Source organism: Gossypium hirsutum, chromosome A08, assembly GCF_007990345.1.
Source record: "Gossypium hirsutum isolate 1008001.06 chromosome A08, Gossypium_hirsutum_v2.1, whole genome shotgun sequence".
NCBI lineage: Eukaryota > Viridiplantae > Streptophyta > Magnoliopsida > Malvales > Malvaceae > Gossypium > Gossypium hirsutum.
This window is the reverse complement of record NC_053431.1, coordinates 10,109,483-10,131,421: the sequence shown is the minus strand read 5'-3', so window position 1 is coordinate 10,131,421 and position 21,939 is coordinate 10,109,483. Positions and strand designations below refer to the sequence as shown.

Here is a 21,939-nt window from a genome sequence, read left to right as displayed (position 1 = left end):
AGGTAAAAAGGTGATAATACTCTAGGATGACATATTTTTATGTATTAATTATATGTTTATTTTGATTATGATCCTACTAATTTGAGCTATTTAAGGTTTTTTATCTTAGAGGAAATAAATTGAAGACAAAAGGAAATTTAAGGGTAAAAAGCATGAATTTAAAGTTAAAATGGGCCAACATGCGAAGTAGGAAAGAAGTGGTGCTGAAAATGCAAAGTGTGGAAGATTTTGGGAGTAAAAATGCAAAAGAAGAGATTTTATAGCACAAGACTCTATTTTAATTCCAATTATATTAGGATAATTATTAAGGATTATTATTTAGATTTAATTTTAGCTTTTATCTTTATTTATCCTTATTTATCTTTAATTATCTTTATTTAATTGTATTTATCTTTTAGAATTTAATTAGGAATAGACTAGGTTTTCTAGTACTATAAATAGGGGATGGAATGACACAAATTGGACACATCTTTTCTGTAAACACTATCTACCCTACAAAGCTTAGCCTTATTTCCCTTCATATTATTCAATAAAAATTCTATTTCCATTACATCTATTTTTTCCCCAAAAATCATGAGCCACTAAACTTATCTAGCCAAAGGTTTTCAAAATTCCCCAAAAGGGTTCATGAGGCTTAAAATCCGCGCTTAGCCTTCTTAACGAATATTCATCATTTCTCCGTAATACGGGGCTAACGCTTCTGTCCATGTCCCTTAAAAGGTGATCTTTTCAACTTGAGTAAGGAACGGTCGCTTTGTATGTTTTGGGAAGGTTGCACTGTCGGTTCGTTAGCTTATTGCGTCAAAGGTTGGCGAGTCCAAGAGACAAACTGGCATGACATTCGCCATTGAGAAGTGATGATCTAGCATAAGATGGTCCCACAAAAGTGATTATTGGCTAGAGTCAGGTTCTTCTAAATCATAAGTCTAAAATCTTAGAGCTGGTGATCATAGGCGTCCTCTTCTACTATAACTGGCTTATTCTGTTTAAGAAGGATCACCTAAAAGTCGAGGATTGAACCCAAGGCAGATCGAGACAACTGGAGGCTGGAATCTCTCCATAAGAACTCTTTTTCCTCAACTATATTTATCTCTACTATTTTAATTTTAATTTCAATTAAATCAAAACTTTTAATTCTGTTTTTTTTTCCAGGTACGCAGGTTTTCCTGGGCACGATTCTGTTCGGGATTTCGAGGAACAAGCACTTGTGCAAATCCAATCCCTGAGGATTTGACCCTACTTCCCTTATATTATTCTTTTTCATTATTTTATAAGGATAGAATATTTTTGGTGCTCTCAACGACCGCATCAAAAGGAAAAACAGGGGCCACATGGCTGTGTGGCCTGGCCGTGTGACAGGTTAAAGTCGTGTGATGCTATATCAAACACTCGTGTCCCCAAACTGTGTAATAGACTAATTCTATATAATCCAAGGTCACATGGTCATGTCGCTAACTAACTATATTCATGTGAAACTAAAACCATCCTGAACCAATAGAGCACATAGCCATGTCACCTACCCGTATGTGACACACAGTCGTATGGTAGAACGTGTGCAGCATATATGAACCTTTTACATAAAGAACATACCAATCCTACAAGGTAACCTAAAATTTCATTCATACCAGTCAAACCTAATTCAAAACATACACATTTTAAATCTAAAACATACATCTATATAACCATTTAAACATTCAACCAATATACCCTCATTGGCACCGACATATATTCAAAATCAAATCAAATACAATTCATACCAAAGGTTTTAACCATTTCATGCCACAATCTAATTCACATGTGTAATACAATTCAAAACTTTTCCATATACCTTAACCTTCAAAATATCAAACTTGACATTAAGCCATACATCATATAAAAATATACTCCATAAATTTATACATTCACATACAAACATAAACATACCAAAACATATACATTCACTTAAACAAGTCTAACCATCCTTTGTACATGCCACAAGTAACCAAGTTGTGACCTCAAAAGTTTACCAAATAGAGAGACGGTAGGTGTGTGCTTCTTGTTGATCCGATTGACACGTTCTGGACGTCCAAAATCTACATAAAAGTAGTAACACGAGTAAGTATTTAAAATACTTAGTAAGCTCATAGAATATAAATGATTACTTACCTCAATTATTAATCACACACACAATTCATTATGCGAAATAGTCATCCCTATCAAGGCACAATGATAAATCATCATAAACATAAGGTTTTGATATCAAACCATACATATAACCTCAATAGTTTATATTTCCATCATAATATAACTTGTATCAACTATCCAATCATGAAAATTCATTTTTACGAACATCAACCTCATATCGTCGCATTTCCATTTTTAAAATTCCACCCGATGAAACTTCGTAAAAGAACTCCATACATAGGTGAAAGTAATAGTGCCTAGTTACCCGTTTAGGTTAAACCTACATGAATAATGAATAATAGTGTTTGGTTACCCATTAGGGTTAAACCTACACGATAAATAACCTGATCAAGGCTTATTTTACATGTATTCTCTAGTACATAACACATGCTAGAGCTCTGAACCTTCAAGCATTAACCAATAACCTTGTATATGAAACTTTTACTAAGTTCATCAAGATTTAACCACAAATTATACCACAATTCATAATCAACAACAAACCACTATTTCATAATTAAGTATAACACATCAGAAATAGGAAGTTAGTTATATTGTATGAACTTACCTGACAACACAGTAACACTTTAGATAACAGGGTCTATTCAACAGTTTTCCCTTTTCCGCGTAAATCCTTCGGTTGTTGTAATTCTTGATCTAAATCATAATTTGTCTCAATTATCCATCCCAAATATCACTTAAAAACATATTAAATTTATATAGCAGCTCAATTTCATCAATGCAATAATTCTTCCAATTTTTTATTTATTTCAATTTAGTGCCTAGAATCGAAAATGCCATAACTCATGAATTTGAGTTTCGATTTCGAAAACGATCTCAAGTTCATCCCACTACAGTCCATTAGAACCAATATTTAAAAAAATTATGCTAACTTCAAATTGATTACATTTTAGTCCCTAAGTTAAAAACTTTCAACTTTTACTTTACAAACTAGCCTATTAACATAACTATGCTTTAAAACTAATCAAATAACCACAAAATCCTCAAGACTGCATCAATGGAATCATTAAAAGTCTTTAACAATTTGGAAAATGGGGATACGGATTGACTGAACCTAATTGCAACGATCTCAAAAATATAAAAAATTACAAGAAGTGGGCTTGAAATCACTTACCAATTGAGAGATTTAAGCTTAGACGTGACCAAGGGTTTTTTCCCTTCTTACTTTTGGCCTTTGAGAAGAAAAATATGAAAATAATGTTTGTTTTCTTTTAATTTTAACATATATACTATGATTAGCTTATTATTTAATTATAATTGGTTTAATTAATCAACATTAACTTTAAATAACACTTTTGGTGACCATTTACCAATGGTTTAATTATTCATTTGGTCCTCCAATTAATTAAGATTTTATAGTGATTAACTTTTACCACTTTTACAATTTAGTCCTTGTACCTTAATTAGTCACCAATTCGGCAAAATTACTTGTCCACAATTTAATTCACCTATATAATCACTTTATAAATATTTAAAAAAATATTTCCAAGCTTGTTTTATGAGGTCTCGATACCTCATTTTTTTACATCAAACTTTTGATATACACCACCTGTACCTTGACTAACTGACCAATTAATAAAATCTATCAAATAATGATTCACTATTATATTATATTTAACTCATAAATATTAATTAAATGGATCTATGAACCCTCTGGTCAAAATTGTGGCTCTGAAGCCACTATTTCCAATACCACTAAAAAATGGGTTGTTATAGATAATTTTTATAATTTGGCCTGTAATGTTTTTATGGTTGAATTTCATCTCTTGGTTACTAGTTAATATTGCTTGATTATGTGATTTTGAATGTGAAAATTGATTGGTTTGGTAATGATCTATTGAAGGTTATAATTTGGTAAAGTTTAAACATTTTTAGATAGGTTAATTGGATGAATATGTTTTGTGGTAAGTTTTAAGTAAGTTTAAGTTCATTTGGTTAAGGAATTGAACACTTAGAAGTGTAGGATTGACCATTTGGTCATTGAGTTTCAAGACAGAAAGCAAATGTCTCAAGACTGCTAGAACAAATTTCATTTAAATTTTGCATTCAAGAGCCTAAGGTCTCTAGACATATTTGTATAGTCTAGAGACAAGTGGCCTTTGTCTTGGGACAAAAGAACATCGAAGCTAAGTAGATTTTTCCTTGCTCTAGGTCTCGAGACAAAAACCCCTTATCTCAAGACATTCAAACATCGAAGCAAAAATAGGAAAATAAGGGAGCTTGTTCTCGAGACCTAGTCTCAAGACATAAAGGACAATGCCTCGTTTATGAAATGAATCTCTTATTAGGTTTAAAAAACCACATTACTAACGTATGAGTTTATTCCAATTGGGAAAATAAAGTAGACTTTTCAAATGCTTCAATTACATTTGTAGAGAAAAATATTGTATTAGCATTAATTTCAACTAATGTTCACTACAGGAAAATAGGGCTTTAGCGGCGTTTTATCAAAAAACGCCACAAAAATTATAAAAAACGGAGCAATAGTGGCGTTTTACCAAAATGCCGCTAAAAACAGAGCAATAGCGGCGTTTTAACAAAAAAACGCCGCTAAAAACAGAGCATTAGCGGCGCTTTTGGTAAAACGCTGCTAAAAACCAGAGCATTAGCGGTGCTTTTGGTAAAATGCCGCTAAAAACCAGAGCATAAGCGGCGCTTTTGGTAAAATGCCGCTAAAAACCAGAGCAGTAGCGGCGCTTTCGATAAAACGCCGCTAAAAAAGTCATATAATCCCTAAAAGGGATTATATACTAAATATATATTTTTGGGTAAAAATATAGGCCCAAAATATAGGTTTGGGCAAAAAAATGAGGCCCGTTTAGAAAATGGGTCGGGCTCGGGTAAAACTTTTTTGGCCCGGGCCCGGCCCGAATTATATACTAAATGTATATTTTTTTTATTTTTAATCATATTGATATTTTATTTTTAATTTTAATATAATCACTTTTTATTATATTTTCAATTTGTCTATTGTTTTAATAATTGTTTTAATATCATTTTTTATTTGTTTCTTGTTTTAATATTTGTTTTAAATGTATTTGATGATTTATTATATTTTAAAATTTTTTATTTAATTAAATAAGTTAAAAAAAATTAATATGGGCCGAGCCGGGCGGTGCTCAGGCTTAACAATTTCATTTCGGGCTGGGCTTGGACAAATTTTTAGGCCCATATTAAATGTATTTGTTTTAAATGTATTTGATTATGGTTTAAAGGTGGTTTAAGGGTTGGGGTTTAAGATTTAGGTGTTAGGGGTTAGGGGTTAGGGGTTAAGGGTGAGGGGTTCATGGTTCAGGGCTTATGTTTTAAGGTTTAAGGTTTAGGGATTAGAAGTTTAGGGTTTAGATTAGTTAGTGTTTTTTAATTATATGATAAATATTTTCTTATATAATTATAAAAGAGATAGTATTAATTTTAAAATATTGAATTAATTACATTATAGTTTAGGGTTTAGGGTTTAGGGTTTAAAGTGTATGAGTTATTATTTAAACCACAATTAGAATTTCATGTCTACAATTACACATTAAACCGAAATTCATATATAACTCTAAGATGTATCTCTATTAAAATTTAGGTGTATACATATAATTAAATGCCATTTATATAAAAATCTAAACAACCAAAGCGGACCATACTTAAAAGAATAATACTTGTATTACTGTGTCATTTTGTATTTTTTTAATTCATCGATTTCATTTTATTTCTGTTAAAGTTTCCTTTTGTATTTTATATGATAATTTAAAAATTAAAAAAATCTTCAAAAAAATTTTAAAATTTTAAAATTAAAAAATAAAAAATAAAAAATAAAAAACTTAAATATTTAATATTTAATATTTTAGTTCATATTTCAGTTAAAAAATTCAATATTCAAAAATTAAAAAAATTCTAAAAAATGATAATGTCAGCACAAAAAATTTATAAGAAAAAATAGAAAAAAATATGTTAAAAATGAAAAAAAAAAATCAAAATTGAGCAGTAATGGCGTTTTTGAGTAAAACACCACAAAAAAATTGGACTATAGTGGCGCTTTTATTAAAAACTCCATAAAACACTATTATTTTTTATCCCGTTTTCAAAATCCCGCTCACAACGAAAAAAAGAATTTTGGTTACCCGCTTCTCATCTTCTTTCTCATCTCCTTTTACTCTCAAAATTTGCCCCCAAATTTCCCTAAAGAAGCTTTGCTTTTTTATTATTATGTTTTCAATTATTTTCAGTTATTGAATGTCTTTCCCTAAAGAAGCGTAGATTGAAGAGTACAGTGTAATAAATTAGGGTTTATTCGGCTATGAATTTTAATTTCTATATTATGTTAATTGCAAGATGATTCATTACTTGCTGATGAAAAGCTTAAGGCTCTACAAGAGGAGGTTCGTTTTAAATGGTTTAATATAAATATAATCCCTAATTCCATTTTTTTCTAATATAATCCATCATTTTCTTAATAGCAACTTCACTTTTTTTTTCTTTTTATAATGTTAGATACAACGGTTTCTTCTTGTGAAGGAGTTGATTGTTTGAAGCTTAATAGGTTTCATAAATTTTGCAAAAAAACTAGGTTGAGAGAAAGAGAGAGAGTTCATCGTATGTTTGAAGAAGCAGAACAGAGACTTGATTTAATTATTGCATATGGCATCGAATACAAAAACTCTCTTGCATTTCGAGGATCTGGCTCTCCCTTCGGTATGTTTTCTGGGTTCTTTTCTTTTCATCAAAGTTTGTTTCCATTGATCATCGTTGTCCAAGGTTTAGCTTCTTGGTTCTGCATCATTGGCTTGTTTCTCTACTTTTAGGAACACCTTTGGTGTTATATAACTTTTTGGTTTTCTTGAGTGGTAGTATCTGCAGATTTATTTAACTTCTTTTGGTTCTTCCTTCACGGTTATATGATGTTTCTATATTGAATTTTTTTTTATCAAAGACCCTCTAACAGTTTCATCATGAACATGAAAAAAAAAGGGTAACTTTAAGCTTCTACAATCTTAGCAGCAGTGTGAATTTCACACATGCAAGTATTGCTGTTTTAGAGTTTAATTCACTAATTTAGAAATCACATTGCTTAAACTCCAGTTTCAGGTTATAGTGATGAGTGCAAACAGGGGGTGCGCTCAATGCAGAGAGAAAGTCTCTAAAGTTACTTCTAAAATGACTGGTAGGAACTTTGATGGGTAAACCTCATATCATAGTAAACTAATCTCTTTAAATTGTCCAGTCTAAAAATCTTCAAAGCTAAACTCCATTTCTAAATTTTCTTGAGAAGATTTCATCAACTCAAAAATTGAGGATAAATTGGTTTGGAACAGATAAGAACGTTCAGAATAAAGGAAATTGTTGTTTATGAAGGGTAATTACTAATGAAGTGAGGGAGGTGGAATTTAGAGATCTTTGATAAATTAAGCTTAAAGCTTGGGTTGTTTATGTTTATATGCATAAGCTGAGCAGAGGCTTAATAATGTATGGATGCTTTGTGGAGTCCCTGTTTTGAATTTTAGAATCATATGTAATCTCTTTAAAAATTGGCATTAAATTGTTTTTAGGTTTTATAATAACATTTCTCTTTGTGATGTTATTATGCAACTTATTTGATTTAACGTCTGGATGCTTTTAGGAGTACTTGTTTTGAATTTTAGAACCATATGTAATTTCCTTAAAAATTGGCATTAAATTGTTTTTAGGTTTTATATTAACATTTCTCTTTGTTATGTTATTATGCAACTTATTTGATTTAAAATTTTAAAACATTTATTTACTTAAATGTTTTTGTAGGAGCAGGTTTTATTTGGTTTAAGATTCTCTAGCTTGACAATGTTAAAGCAAAATTCGGTTGGGTAATTTCTTATGTCTACTGTAATGTTCTTAATTTTCATTGTAATTTTCACAGACACATACTCTCTTCCACTTTGTCATAGGGACACGAAGGAGTCAGTTATTTGAATTTCCTCAACTTAATGGCAATAATAGTTGTGGCTTGGCTTACATGTGAAATTTACCTTGTTCTGCATTAATTTTGTGAAGTACCACTAACCAATGACAAATTTAATTTGCATTTTGTTTTCTTTCGCTTTTTCATAAGTTTTGCAAAAATTAAGTCCAAATGTTGATTCTTAATTTGATATGTAATTAGCTCTAATTTCAAATAAATTTTTTCTTACCTAATAATGCAGGCTGAGAATGGGTCAGGTGAGCAAAGTTGTGGAGGTTGAAGGTTTGGAAATTTATTGTAGCATCTGCAAGGATGCTGCCAAGGATTTGAGCTTGAGCAATACTGGGGGTTCTGAATCCTGGTTCAATTCACACAGTGTTGGTGATAAGTCTGAACATATAGTAGAGCCATTCAATGTATCACTGTCTCTTTTGGTATGCAAATTTTATTGGAGCTTTTTAATTCTTCTGCTCAAGATTTATCCCTGTTTGAATTTCATTGTAGTCTCTATGTAATGTTGGTATTGGTTGGTGATTTCTATATATCTTTATATGTGCTGAAATGAAAAAGAGTAGTCTGTAGCAAAGCTAGGGAGCTGCTTTAAGGCAATCATAGTTATATCTTTTATGAACTTTTCTCTTCAGGATTTTTGTTGATCTTTGCTTGTGATAACAAGACTCTTTTGTTCTATTAGTCTCTTTTATGACTAAAATCAGTTAACATATAGTGATTTTATTATTCTGTAACTCTCTCTCTGCCTATGCCTTATGTTTTACTTGCATCCTTAATGTGGGCATCATGTGAAGCATGTCAGCATCTTGAAGGCGTTTTTTTTTAAATTTCATTACCTTTAGCGGCGTTTGTGGGAAAAGCGCCGCTAAAGGTCATGACCTTTAGCGGTGTTTTTTTAAATAAACGCCACAAACTTTAGTGGTGCCGTCTATAGCGGCGTTTTTTGCGGCGCTTGTAAAAATGCCGCAAATAGTTTTAAGCGCCGCTAAAGACCTTAAAAAACGCCGCTAAAAGTTAATTTTGCTGCAGTGGTTATTTGCAATAAATATTTTCTCTCATGACTAATTGTTTGAGTAGGGTAATATGTCATCCTCCATAATATCAAGTTTATTTTGTGTTATCAAGTAATTTGTAAATATAATTTTAAGGATTACAAGAAATAGAAAATATGCATGATGCAAATACTCGTATGATATAAGATAACATTAAGATAAAGATATTTCTATCTCTAGTGAAATGAATTATTGTTTTCATAATGGTCCATTAGAAAATACTAAGAACATCAAAACTGTTGACTTTGATTTAGTATTCTTTTTATATAATAATAATTAAGAATGAAGTTAAAAGTTATTCCTATTTAAATTGCAGAAAAAAATTTTGAAAATTCATAAAAGATTTTCAAGCATTCAAAATTTCAAAAACTCATTTTGAAACACTTTGATATATTGGTAATCTTTTAGAGATTGTTAAAATCTTTTCTAAATTGATTTAGAAATGCTTTTCAAAGATTTTAACTACTTGGGTTGATCCATCCAAGATCAATCCTCAAAGTCAATCTCTAAGAGATTTCTTACAGAATCCAAAATTATCAAAAAAATAACACAATGCAATATCTTCTGAGTCTAACAGACATGGTCTTTTTAATAATAAACTACACAAATGGTCACCAGATGTTCACAAATTTTCATTTTGAACACCAAAAAATAAAAATTTTCATTTTAGGCATCACGGTCAAAAACTATTTTCATTTTATGCACTGTCATTAAAAACTATTCTCATTTAGGTCATTGTCGTTAATTCATTGTTTGTTATTGTACACTCAATTTAGTCACAAAATTTTAATAAAATTTTATTTTGGTCAATGGTTTCCTTTTTTAAATTCATTTTAATTTTTTTGAACAAAAAAACTTGAATTTTTACAAGGAATTGAATTGTTTAACTGCGGAGATGAAACCTAAATTTTTCCTTGTAACTTACTTTTTTTTGTAAAAACTCATGTTTTCTCTTGTTACTCGAAAAAAAGTTAAAATAAATTTTAAAAGAGGGGAAACAAAGGAAATGAAAAAAATAAAATGTTTTCCCTAAAACTCAAGTAAATCCTTGTAAAACCCCAAGTCTTTTTTCTCTTTTATTGGGAAAATGTTTAAAATTAATACTAACAAGTGAAAAAACTAAAGGAAATTCATAAGATAAAATAATTTTCCTGTAAAGACCTAAGTATTTCCTATAAAACTCAATTAATTCCTTGTAGAATTCTTCCTTTGATTGAGAAAAAAAAACTAAAATTTATTCTAAAAATAAAGGAAAAATAAAGAAAATGAAAACAATAAATGATTTTTCCATGTAAAAACCTAAGTTTTTCCCTATACACCCAAGTTTTTCCCTTTTACTAAAAAAACTAATATTAATTCTAAAAAATTAAAAAAGAAATCAAAAAGTTTAAAAGAAAAAAAGTGACCAAAATGAAAGCTTACTAAAGTTGAGTTATCAAAATCAAAATTTACTAAAGTTTGATGATTAAAATGAATGTACAATTACATTGAATTAACAACTAATGACCAAAATGAAAACAATTGTTAACAATAGTGCCTAAAATGAAAATGATTTTTAAAGGTAGTGCCTAAAATTAATTTTTTTATTTTTCAGTCGCCAAAATAAAAATTTTTGAAAGTTGAGTGACCGATTGTGTAGTTTACCCTTTTTTAAAAGTCAAGGATACATATTTTCATTTAGAGAGTCAATTCTTGTATGTTGATAAATGCTAAAATCAATGCTTCTTAACAACTTGAATTCATTCCTTTGGTATTAATAGGGCTCAACAACACTTTAAGAAGGAAGTTGTAGTGAACCAAGCATGAATATAAAGATCTTACAAAATTTCCAATAGAATTTTCATTTTTTTCATTTTATCTTTGTACAGATATTGTAAGTTGTGTTCAATATATTTTTAGAATTCTCACTTAAGTTTAAGGAGGATCAGTTAGAAATAGTCATGTTTGGTTCACATTACATGTAGTTTTCATGCTATGCATCCATGATTAATCTATGTCATTTGACTATATTTGTATATGTGACCATTGATGAGTTTAGTCATGATTAATATGACAAAGACTACTTTAATCCTATATGAATATAATTGATGGACGAGACTGTTATAGAATGTTAGGATCGACCCGATTAAGCAACAAGTAAAAAAAATAAAGGAAAAAATTGAGAAATTGAACACACAAATTTAACGTGGAAAAACCCCTCCAAAGAGGATAAAAAAACCACAAGCAAAGATAATTTTACTATAATAGCAAAAGAACGAAGAGTACAAAAGATGGAGATAAAAATTAAATCCCGAAAACCCAAAAACAAAGAACCCTCAAAACGTAAACACAAAATTCTCTAAATATGTTATGAGTTCTAATATCTAATGGGTGTATTTTCATAGGTTGTAAAAGAGCCTATTTATAGGTTAAATTTATAGGTCAAATAATAATAAAATAATCTAAACTAATCAATGTTTGATTGAAACATATTAACAGAGTTTAACTGAAAGATTATTTCTCAAATTTAACTGAAAATAGGAGTCAGATTTAACAAATCTGCACCTTAACTCATATTTCCACAACGCAATCACTACAGCAAAACTGACTTTTAGCGGCATTTTTCTAGGCCTATAGCGGCGCTTTTAAGCGCCACTAAAACTATTTGCGGAGCTTTTACAAGCGCCGTAAAAAACGCCGCTAAAGACAATGCCGCTAACATTTTGTGGCATTTATGAAAAACGCCGCTAAAGAACATGATCTTTAGCGGCGCTTTCCCCACAAACGCCGCTAAAAACCATGACTTTTAGCGGCGCTTTTCCTACAAATGCTGCTAAAAACCATGACTTTTAGCGGCGCTTTCCCGACAAATGCCGCTATAGAGCTGACCTTTAGCGGCGCTTTTCTCACAAACACCGCTAAAGAACAAGACCTTAAAAAATTATTTTAATTAAATAATATTTATTATTTATTTCTATGATAAATATTATATTATGTTTAATTTTTGAAATTTGAACTTTAAACTATATACTTTTAAGGATAAATAAAAAATATTAATTAAATTAAATTTTCTATTAAAATTTTAACTTTAAAACTAAATATAAAAATTAATGAATTTAAATTTAATACATAAACATTGATTCAATATGTAATTTAATACATTTAAATTTAAAACTGGTGACAGCAAATGCAGCAGCTGCTAGAAACCCTACAACAAGAACTGCTGCGGTACTAATTATAGTAGTCACCATTCCAAGCTCTAGCATCACTCTGTTGGATATGGAAGATGCCACTGGATGAGGATACTTTGGTATTTTACCCACCCAAGACTGCATCACAAGTTTAAACAATAAAGGAGATTAATAAGGAACATAACATACAGATTACCCAACACCAAAGTACCAAACATGCTTCAATGCCTATGACATGCGCAATGGTCTCTATTCTTCACACTTTTTTTTCTCAGAACATCAAGGAAAGGTATAGTCTTAATATTTAATCAAAGATATTACTAACAAAACTCCACATACTAATATTATATAAGATTCAAGTGATCAAGGCAATTCTTACAACAGGAACTATGATCTTGCTAAGTTGACATAAACCTCATCATTTCCAGTTAATTCAATTATTAAGTGGATACTTTGGACTATAGTTTTCACAAAAACCAGGGCATATACATCAAAACACATGTACAAAGTGAACTAATCCATGGCTATCGAAATAAAGCAACTTTACAACCACCTCATAGTTATTCTATAAAATACTCATAAGCAGCGATTTCATGTATAGCTAGAGAATCAAAGAACCGTTAAATGGTTTATCACCGTCATGGGCGTCTCAATTTCATATCGTTGTCCAGTGTACTCTCTTAAAAGATCACTCTCATTCAATCTCATTGCCCTACAAAGATAAAACAAACCGCATAGATATATTACAAAGAACTGCAAAGCAATACAACTAGAAAAAATTCCAAGCCATATTAATATTCACATAGATATATATTATAAGAGAAATCTGTTGAACATGGACTGTAAAGCAACAAAGGAGCAACTTGGTGCATTTTGTTTATTTTGTTTATTTTGTTTATTTTTAATATTTGTAATGATAGCTATAATTGAAACAAGTTGATATGCAACTTGGTGCTTTCATAATGATAGCTATAATGCTTTCATCTTTTTAATTATTAATTGGCAAGTTGCCAAATTTAGTGGAAATTGTTAGGTAAACATTCCACTTTTGTAACTCTATATTTTGAAATGAAATGAAAATGGTATCATCATTCGGTTTCAATCAAACATATATTTTTTTTCCTTTTGCTTGTCAACCGAGAGCTTATGCTCTTGTTGCTTTGTGTTTTTCTGCTTGCTGTTTGAAGAGCTTATGCTCTTAGTGTTTCATTGTTTGGTTGTTGCTGCCATTTTATCTAACAAATGGTATCAGAGCATCCTATCTTTGAGGACTTTTGTGGTTTTGTTTTAGTTTTCAAAACAAAGTCAGTTTTGCTTCTGCAAAATCAGTTTCAGCAACATGAGCTTTGCACCTCCTCCACCACCAATTTTTGCTGGAGAAAACTACCACATTTGGATAGTTAAAATGAAAACTTACCTCCAAGCACTTGATCTGTGGAGTGCAGTTGAAAATGATGTCGAGCCACTACCATTGAGAGCAAATCCAACCATTGCTCAGATCAAGCAACATGGTGAGGAGCAAGCCAAGAAGCATAAAGCCATGGCCTGCCTACAGAATGGAGTGTCTGATGTAATTTTTACTCGCATCATGGCCTGTGACTCACCCAAACAAGCTTGGGACAAGCTGAAAGAGGAGTTCATGGGATCAGACAAGACAAGGCAGCAACAAGTAATTAATCTTAGAAGGGAGTTTGAAAATTTGAAGATGAAGGAGTCAGAAACTATCAAGCAATATTCTGATAGGATTATGGCTACTGTCAATAATATTAGACTCCTTGGAGAAGATTTCAGTGACAGCAGGGTTGTTGAGAAGGTTATTACCACCTTACCTGAAAGGTTTGAGTCAAAAATCTCCTCATTGGAGGACTCGAGAGATCTCATAACCACTTCTTTGTCTGAGTTGGTTAACTCACTTTATGCACTTGAGCAGAGAAGAGCAAGTAGGCAGGAGGAAAGTCCTGAAGGTGCTTTTCAAGCAAAGATCAGAGAAGGCTCCAGCTCAAGTCAGAAAGCTAAGAAGCCTTGGTTTGAAAAGAGGGAAAGATCAAAGAAAGATGTCGGTAGAAGGAGGTTTCCACCATGCGTTCACTGCAAGAAGACTAACCATTTGGAGAAGTATTGCTGGAACAAACCAGACATCCAATGCAAGAGCTGCAAGCAGTATGGTCATCATGAAAAGATTTGTAGAAATCAAGAAAAGTCACAAACTCTGTCAGTACAAGCCAAGACTGCTGAAGATCTTCAAGCTCAGGAGGAGCATGTCTTCACTGCCTCATGTTCTACAACCACAAGCAAATCCAAATGCAGTTGGCTTGTGGATAGTGGCTGCTCACATCACATGGCATCAAATGAGAGCCTGTTCAAGGATCTTGACAGGAGTTTTGCTTCAAAGGTCAGAATAGGCAATGGGAATCTGATTGAAGCTAAAGGCAAAGGTGATGTTGTGATCAACACTAGTTCAGGTAACAAGGTTATTTCAGATGTGCTTTATGTACCTGAAATAGATCAAAATCTACTTAGTGTAGGTCAGCTGGTTAAGAAAGGCTACTCTCTAGTTTTCAAGAATGATTCTTGTGTTATTAATGATATTCTTGGTAGAGAAGTTGTTTCAGCACCCATGGCAGATAGGTGTTTTATGTTGGATGTGAGCCAACTTGAGAGAAGAGCCTATACAAGTTCAGTTGACAATGCTGATCTGTGGCATAGAAGATTTGGCCATGTCAATTTCAGGTCACTCAATTTGCTGCACAAGATGAGTTTGACAGAGGACATGATTAAGGTTGATGCAAATGAGTCTGTTTGTGAAGTATGTCAGCTTGGTAAACAGGCCAGGTTGCCTTTTCCAGTAAACCAAGCATGGAGGGCTCGAGAAAGACTTGAATTGGTGCACTCAGATGTCTGTGGACCAATGAAGACTCCTTCACTGAATGGCAATAAGTATTTTATACTGTTTATTGATGATCTGACCAGATTTTGCTGGGTTTATTTCATGAAACAAAAGTCAGAAGTGTTTGAAGTTTTCGGAAAGTTCAAGGCATTGGCAGAAAATCAAAAAGGCTGCAGGATTAAGGCCTTGAGGACAGACAATGGTTCTGAATACTTGTCTGAAAGATTTCAGAAGCTATGTGAGCAGGCTGGGATTCATCATCAATTGACCACAGTGTATACTCCTCAGCAAAATGGAGTATGTGAAAGGAAGAACAGAACAGTGATGAACATGACCAGGTGTTTGTTGTTTCAAAGCAAGCTTCCAAACATTTTTTGGGCTGAAGGTGTCAACACCTCAGTGTACCTGCTCAATAGGCTGCCAACACATGCTTTAAATGATAAAACTCCTTTTGAAGCATGGTATGATCTTAAACCAACAGTTTCCCATTTAAAAGTGTTTGGTTGCATGTGTTTTGTACTTGTCCCTGCAGAAAGAAGAACCAAGCTTGAGAAGAGATCAGTTCCTGGTATATTTGTTGGCTACAGTAGCTGCAAGAAGGGCTACAGAGTATTTGATCTTTCAACCAAGAAGATTTTGGTAAGCAGGGATGTCAAATTCGATGAAGGAAGGTTTTGGAGTCTAGATGGCTCTAACACAAGTCAGTTTGAAGAAGAGCAGATTGACAACAATCTGGAATTGGCAGAAAATGAAGTCAGTAATGCCAATGTAGATGATACTCCTGTGAGAGGGACCAGGTCTATTGCTGATATCTACCAAAGATGCAATGTGGCCATTGTTGAGCCTTCAAGCTATGAAGAAGCTGCAAGAAGCAGGAGCTGGAAGAAGGCTATGGAGGCTGAAATCGACATGATCCATAAGAATGACACTTGGGATCTGGTAGACAGACCTGATCAGAAGAAGGTCATAGGTGTCAAATGGGTTTTCAGGACCAAATTCAATGCTGATGGCTCTTTGAACAAGCACAAGGCAAGGCTTGTGGTGAAAGGGTACAATCAACAGTTTGGCATTGATTTTGAGGAGACATTTGCTCCAGTAGCAAGGCTGGACACCATAAAGCTCCTGTTTGCTTTGGCTGCACAGAAACAGTGGAAGGTCCATCAGCTTGATGTCAAGTCAGCTTTCCTGAATGGCTTCCTAAAAGAGGAGATTTATGTTGAACAGCCTGATGGATTTAAAGTCCAAGGAAAGGAGGACAAGGTTTACAAGCTGAAGAAGGCACTCTATGGACTAAAACAGGCTCCTCGAGCCTGGTATGACAGGATAGATGCTTACCTGTCTAAGCTCAATTTCGAGAAAAGTTTGAGTGAGCCAACTTTGTTTATAAAGAAGTCCAAAGATGAGACTTTGCTGATTGTCTCAATATATGTAGATGATCTATTAGTGACTGGAAGCAGGGTCGATTTGATTCAGGAGTTCAAGAAGAATATGCAAGACATGTTTGACATGACAGACTTGGGAATCATGACTTACTTCCTTGGTATGGAAGTAGACCAGTCTGATCAAGGCATTTTTATCAGCCAGCATGCATTTGCCTTGAAAATTCTCACTAAGTTTCATATGGAAAACAGCAAACCAGTGAGCACACCATTAGCTGTGGGAGAGAAACTAAGCAGCTTTGGAAATGAAGAAAAGGTAGATGAAAAGGAGTATAGAAGCCTGATTGGATGTTTACTTTACTTGACAGCAACCAGACCTGACCTTATGCATTCAGTTAGTCTACTGTCTAGATTCATGCACAGTTGCAATACAACTCATTTGAAAGCAACAAAGAGAATACTCAGGTATGTCAAAGGTACTTTGAAGTTTGGTGTAATGTTCAAGAAAGGAAGTGAGCTGAAATTAACTGGCTACTCAGATAGTGACTGGGGTGGATCAGTTGATGATATGAGAAGTACTTCAGGCTACTTCTTTACACTTGGTTCGGGAGTTTTCAGTTGGAGTTCAAAGAAGCAACAAACTGTTGCTCAGTCTACTGCTGAAGCCGAATACATAGCAGCAGCTGCAGCAGTGAATCAAGCCATTTGGCTTAGGAAGTTGCTATGTGATTTGAATGAAGAACAGCTCGAGTCTACTGAAATTTTGGTGGATAACCAGTCAGCAGTTGCCATCTCTAAAAATCCTGTTTTTCATGACAAAACCAAACATTTTAAGCTCAAGTTTTACTTTGTTCGAGAAGTTGTCCAATCCAAAGAAGTGAGTTTAATACATTGCAGCTCACAAGATCAATTGGCTGACATTTTGACAAAGCCTCTTGGCACAATCAGGTTTGAATTTCTAAGGAAATCAATTGGTGTTTGTTGCCTACAGTCCAAGGAGGAGTGTTGAACATGGACTGTAAAGCAACAAAGGAGCAACTTGGTGCATTTTGTTTATTTTGTTTATTTTGTTTATTTTTAATATTTGTAATGATAGCTATAATTGAAACAAGTTGATATGCAACTTGGTGCTTTCATAATGATAGCTATAATGCTTTCATCTTTTTAATTATTAATTGGCAAGTTGCCAAATTTAGTGGAAATTGTTAGGTAAACATTCCACTTTTGTAACTCTATATTTTGAAATGAAATGAAAATGGTATCATCATTCGGTTTCAATCAAACATATATTTTTTTTCCTTTTGCTTGTCAACCGAGAGCTTATGCTCTTGATGCTTTGTGTTTTTCTGCTTGCTGTTTGAAGAGCTTATGCTCTTAGTGTTTCATTGTTTGGTTGTTGCTGCCATTTTATCTAACAAAATCATGGCATACCTTTTTCTGAAGCTCAGAAATTGATTCAACCATAAGTTGACTCTGCAAGTTAAACATTATCAACAACCAAGTTATGTTGCTGCAGAATTATAAGCAAAATTATATGCATGCATGCATAACTTCTTGTACAAAAGTAAGATTTGATATTCGAATTTTGAGTTTATTAAAAAAATTTAACTAGAGGGGCAAATTTAAAGGCAAGCAGGGACTTGACTCGTCAAAAATGAAACCATATTTGGTATCTTCAAATTTTTAAATTATCAGACCGTAAGAGACTCTTGGCTATATCCTCCATGGGGTTTCTGCAAAACTAGAGTACTTAACAGTATCCTACATCTATCAGTGCGTCCAAATTTTTAAATTTGAATGATTTCGAGTTAGTCTCTAATTTTTTTAGAATTAAAAAAAGAAAAAAGTATAATTTGTTAGTATAAACATTTACAAGTTTGCTTTCAGAAAACATTTGAAAAAAAAAAGGGAAGCAATTACCATGGACGAATATCACTTCCATTTGCTCGCAATATGTTCTCTCGCATAGCCAAACCAGTGTAAAGGAACAATAACCATGCCTGACAAATACATATCATACACTCAGCATTAATTCAAGAAATGCACGCCTTAAGTTCTCAAATTCAATAAACCAGTAACTTATGCTTTACCTGCTACTTCTGTTATCAATACAAATCTGTACAGTTAAGGGCAGATAAAACCTACAGAACATCATAAGAAACTGTTAATCACAACAAATGCCAAGAGACAAAAGAAATAGCACAATCCAAGCAAAAACCATTGCAGGAAAGGAAATTCTGTGCTCTTTTACTGTAATAGTTTGAAACTGAAATTTCATCTGCTTCGTTGAATAAACTATTAATTTCAAGCTCTACGGAAGAATTAGTTAACAAAGGGTCATCCATGAAAGTCACATTCAATGCAACAACACTATTAACTTGCAGTTGTTTTGGAAGCGACTGCAACAATGAGTTAAGCTTTATTATTCCTTCTTTGATCTTCTTGATAATCGCATTTTCAACTTCAGACATGATTTTCCCTCGGAAAGCATCAATGATCCTAGATAATAAATTGAATAAATACAATAATTATCATAACAGGAAAGATAAGTATCTCAAGCAGAACCTAAAGAACAAGATGGTAAACCTAAAAGATTCATGTATGTGATTTTTAACTGATGCATAATTTAGTTTTGTAGAATACTATTAACAAGTTATAAAAAAACCCTATGGTTTAATGACAGAATAATGACTGATTCTATGTATTTGGAGGGTCCTTGAAGGATCATATTCCCATTCTTATGTCTGAACATATGTGGGACGTGGATGCTTCAATAAAAATGAAGAGTTGGATTGGCATAGTTGTCCGAATAGGCAACGATAGCATACCCTTGATAAAGCCAAAAAGCTCCACCATCTATATTTATAGAGATATCTTTCACATGACATTCATAGTCTGATAAAAATAGCTTGAGAGTTCCTTCTTCGATTATAACAGCCACTTTAAGCCACACCACCATGCCTAGAACCTATGAACCAGCAAATATAAACATCACGTCTACAAACCATCCTAACAATCAAAATTTTAAATAGACATTAGTTTGTTACTGGTTCTTTTAATATACTTATTATCTGATAAATATCAAACTATGACAAGGTAAAGGTTAGCATAATGGATAAGCACAAGGTTCTTTGATGCAAGATGATATGAACCAAAACCAGTACCATATAAAGAGGGGCTTAATAATGGGCATATGACATCTCAAATAACCATGAAAAAACTATGTAAATTTCCCAACTATAAAACTTCAAAATACTATAACATGGACAGGTTAAAACATACAAATTATAAATTATTCAAGCAGAATCTTCTTTCCGAGCTTAACTAAACTGAAACAACTATGGGAATATGTTTCTAAAGTTTTTTCACCTTTGAAAGATTATATCTCTGTACTCATGAATATTTAAACAAAAATGAAAGTGAAAGCCAAGATAGAACCAAATCAATAGTATCAATTACTTTGTTCTTTCAAAGTTCCCAACTGTTATCCCATACCTCAACAGTGGCAGTTCCTTGATCAGAAATAGTGACTATCCATGTTTTGTAAGAATACTTCCACTTCATATTCAACTTAAGGAAAAGAAGAAGGAGAAAACAGAATCTAATAATTAAATACAGATCTAATAGAGTATAGACTTTACATAAAAAAATAAGAAAAACAAATCTTAAATCCAAAATCCCGTTTGTTTACAGAGAGGAAAAAAAAGTAATTTCTCGGTAATCAAACAGAGGAAGAAAAGAAACAACTACCTGAAAATTAAAGAAACAACTACCTGAAAATTATATCAACCAAAGTAAATTGAAGAGAAGGAAAAGATTTTTTTTTATTTTTTATTATAAAAAAGAAGATTAGGAAAACGGGGAAAAAACACTTGCTGTTTAATAGCTTTTTAAGTTACTATTTTTGTTTTGATTTTAACCTGATTAAGCAACGAACAAGAAAATAGCGAAATAAATTGAGAAATTAAACACACAAATTTAACGTGAAAAAACCCCTCCAAAGAGGATAAAAAACCACGGGCAAAGATAATTTTACTATAATGGCAAAAGAACGAAGAGTACAAAAGATGGAGATAAAAACTAAACCCCGAAAACCCGAAAACAAAGAACCCACAAAACGTAAACATAAAATTTTCTAAATGTGTTATGAGTTATAATCTCTAATGGGTGTATTTTTGTGACAGCCCTAAAGTGACCCTAGTCGGAAAGCGGTCTCGGGACCGCTAGACCGAGTCACCAAATTATTTGAATGTGATAATTATTGCCTAAAATATGTGAATATAAATGTGTGAAAGTTTTAAGCTTCGATTTAGTTAATTGCATGTGAATTTAGTTGATAGGACTTATGTGAGAAAATTTAGAAATGTGCTAGGCAAATGCAAGTGGCCTAATAGTGCATGTAATCAAAGGGGTGGACTTGCATGTCAATTTCCCCCCATTTAAGTACTAGTGGCCGGCCATGACCAGGGATGATGGGCAAAACATGTCATGAAACATGTTGTGTTAATGGAAAAATAAAATAAGAAGCATGGGCAATAAACTAATAAGAAATGGAAGGAAGAAAACAAAAAAAAAGGAATGTGTGTGAGTGTTCCCCCCCCATTGCCGTGAGTTGGAGAAAAGAAAAAAAAATTTTGTTCATCCTTTTTCATTTCTTTTGGCCGAAAATTCTAAGGAAGAAGGAAGGAGTTCTTGCTTCATGTTTGGTTTGGAAGAGGATTAAGAGGAGGTTTGGCCATACTTGTATCTAGATTAAGGTATGTTTGAGGTTGTGCCATGAGATTCATGCATGTTTTTAGTTGCTAGCTTGAGTTCTAATTAGCCCATGGTTCAAATCTTTGCTATGTCATGGGGATGATATTCGGCCTAGGTGGATTTTGTGTTAATGCCATTGCATGCTAAATATGAAGCTTGTTAATGATACATGTGATGGTGGATTGATGACTCTTGGATTTTCTTTTTAGCATTTTTGAGTGAGACATTAAATTCTGTGTTTAACCATGACCAAAATTGAAATGGTATGGTGTTGTGATGTATTCGGCCATGGTATATCCATAAGTATGATTTATGCTTATTGCATGGTAGGTAAGATTTGTGTTTTGGATTTATGTTCATGTTTAGTTATAATCAACTTTTAGATTCGGCTCTTGCACATATATATATATATATATATGTTTGCACATGACGTATTGGTATGACATATACAATATCTCAAGGTATATATTTACATATGATGGTGTTTCGGTTATGGAGTACATGATGGATGCGTATTGAGTTATAGTATGTAATGCATTAGTTAGTAAAAGGTATGCCATTTGTGTGTGGTATTGAGTAT

The 21,939-nt window shown here is 32.6% G+C and overlaps 2 protein-coding genes across 6 annotated transcripts; one reads left to right on the top strand and one right to left on the bottom strand.

The window, feature by feature from the left end:
• The first annotated feature begins 6,548 nt into the window (after window positions 1-6,548).
• Window positions 6,549-8,792, top strand: LOC107928136 (uncharacterized). Of its 5 annotated transcripts, none has more exons than XR_005900113.1 (4): window positions 6,549-6,864; window positions 7,252-7,333; window positions 7,954-8,009; window positions 8,346-8,792. XR_005900113.1 is itself a non-coding variant. In XM_016859352.2 (3 exons), the coding sequence occupies exons 1-3, from the start codon at window positions 6,811-6,813 to the stop codon at window positions 8,617-8,619; spliced, it is 390 nt and encodes a 129-aa protein (XP_016714841.1). In that variant the 5' UTR covers window positions 6,750-6,810; the 3' UTR covers window positions 8,620-8,792. The 5 variants fall into 5 exon arrangements, 2 of the variants coding, with proteins under 2 accessions (XP_016714841.1, XP_040931767.1); XR_001692579.2 differs by having other exon boundaries at window positions 6,573-6,864; window positions 7,948-8,009; XR_005900112.1 differs by having other exon boundaries at window positions 6,749-6,864; window positions 7,258-7,333; window positions 7,948-8,009.
• A 3,458-nt stretch (window positions 8,793-12,250) lies between these two features.
• Window positions 12,251-20,348, bottom strand: LOC107894065 (putative BPI/LBP family protein At1g04970). Its single transcript, XM_016819297.2, has 7 exons — window positions 20,100-20,348; window positions 19,433-19,572; window positions 18,695-18,745; window positions 18,525-18,604; window positions 18,036-18,077; window positions 12,975-13,050; window positions 12,251-12,476 (listed from the first exon to the last, which is right to left on the bottom strand). Exons 1-5 carry the CDS (start codon window positions 20,166-20,168, stop codon window positions 18,061-18,063), a joined length of 357 nt encoding a protein of 118 aa, XP_016674786.1. The 5' UTR covers window positions 20,169-20,348; the 3' UTR covers window positions 12,251-12,476; window positions 12,975-13,050; window positions 18,036-18,060.
• Between the last annotated feature and the right edge of the window lie 1,591 nt (window positions 20,349-21,939).

What these genes read in the sequence shown, in the direction of transcription:
- LOC107928136 (XM_016859352.2), top strand. Translation starts at nt 6,811, where the DNA reads ATGGCATCGAATACAAAAACTCTCTTGCATTTCGAGGATCTGGCTCTC. An exon ending in AGGATCTGGCTCTCCCTTCG is followed by an intron (nt 6,865 to 7,947) that starts GTATGTTTTCTG and finishes ATGTTTTTGTAG; the next exon opens with GAGCAGGTTTTATTTGGTTT. An exon ending in TTAAAGCAAAATTCGGTTGG is followed by an intron (nt 8,010 to 8,345) that starts GTAATTTCTTAT and finishes CTAATAATGCAG; the next exon opens with GCTGAGAATGGGTCAGGTGA.
- LOC107894065 (XM_016819297.2), bottom strand. Translation starts at nt 20,168, where the DNA reads ATGAAGTGGAAGTATTCTTACAAAACATGGATAGTCACTATTTCTGAT. An exon ending in AAGGAACTGCCACTGTTGAG is followed by an intron (nt 19,573 to 20,099) that starts GTATGGGATAAC and finishes GCTGGTTCATAG; the next exon opens with GTTCTAGGCATGGTGGTGTG. An exon ending in GCTTTTTGGCTTTATCAAGG is followed by an intron (nt 18,746 to 19,432) that starts GTATGCTATCGT and finishes GATGTTCTGTAG; the next exon opens with GTTTTATCTGCCCTTAACTG.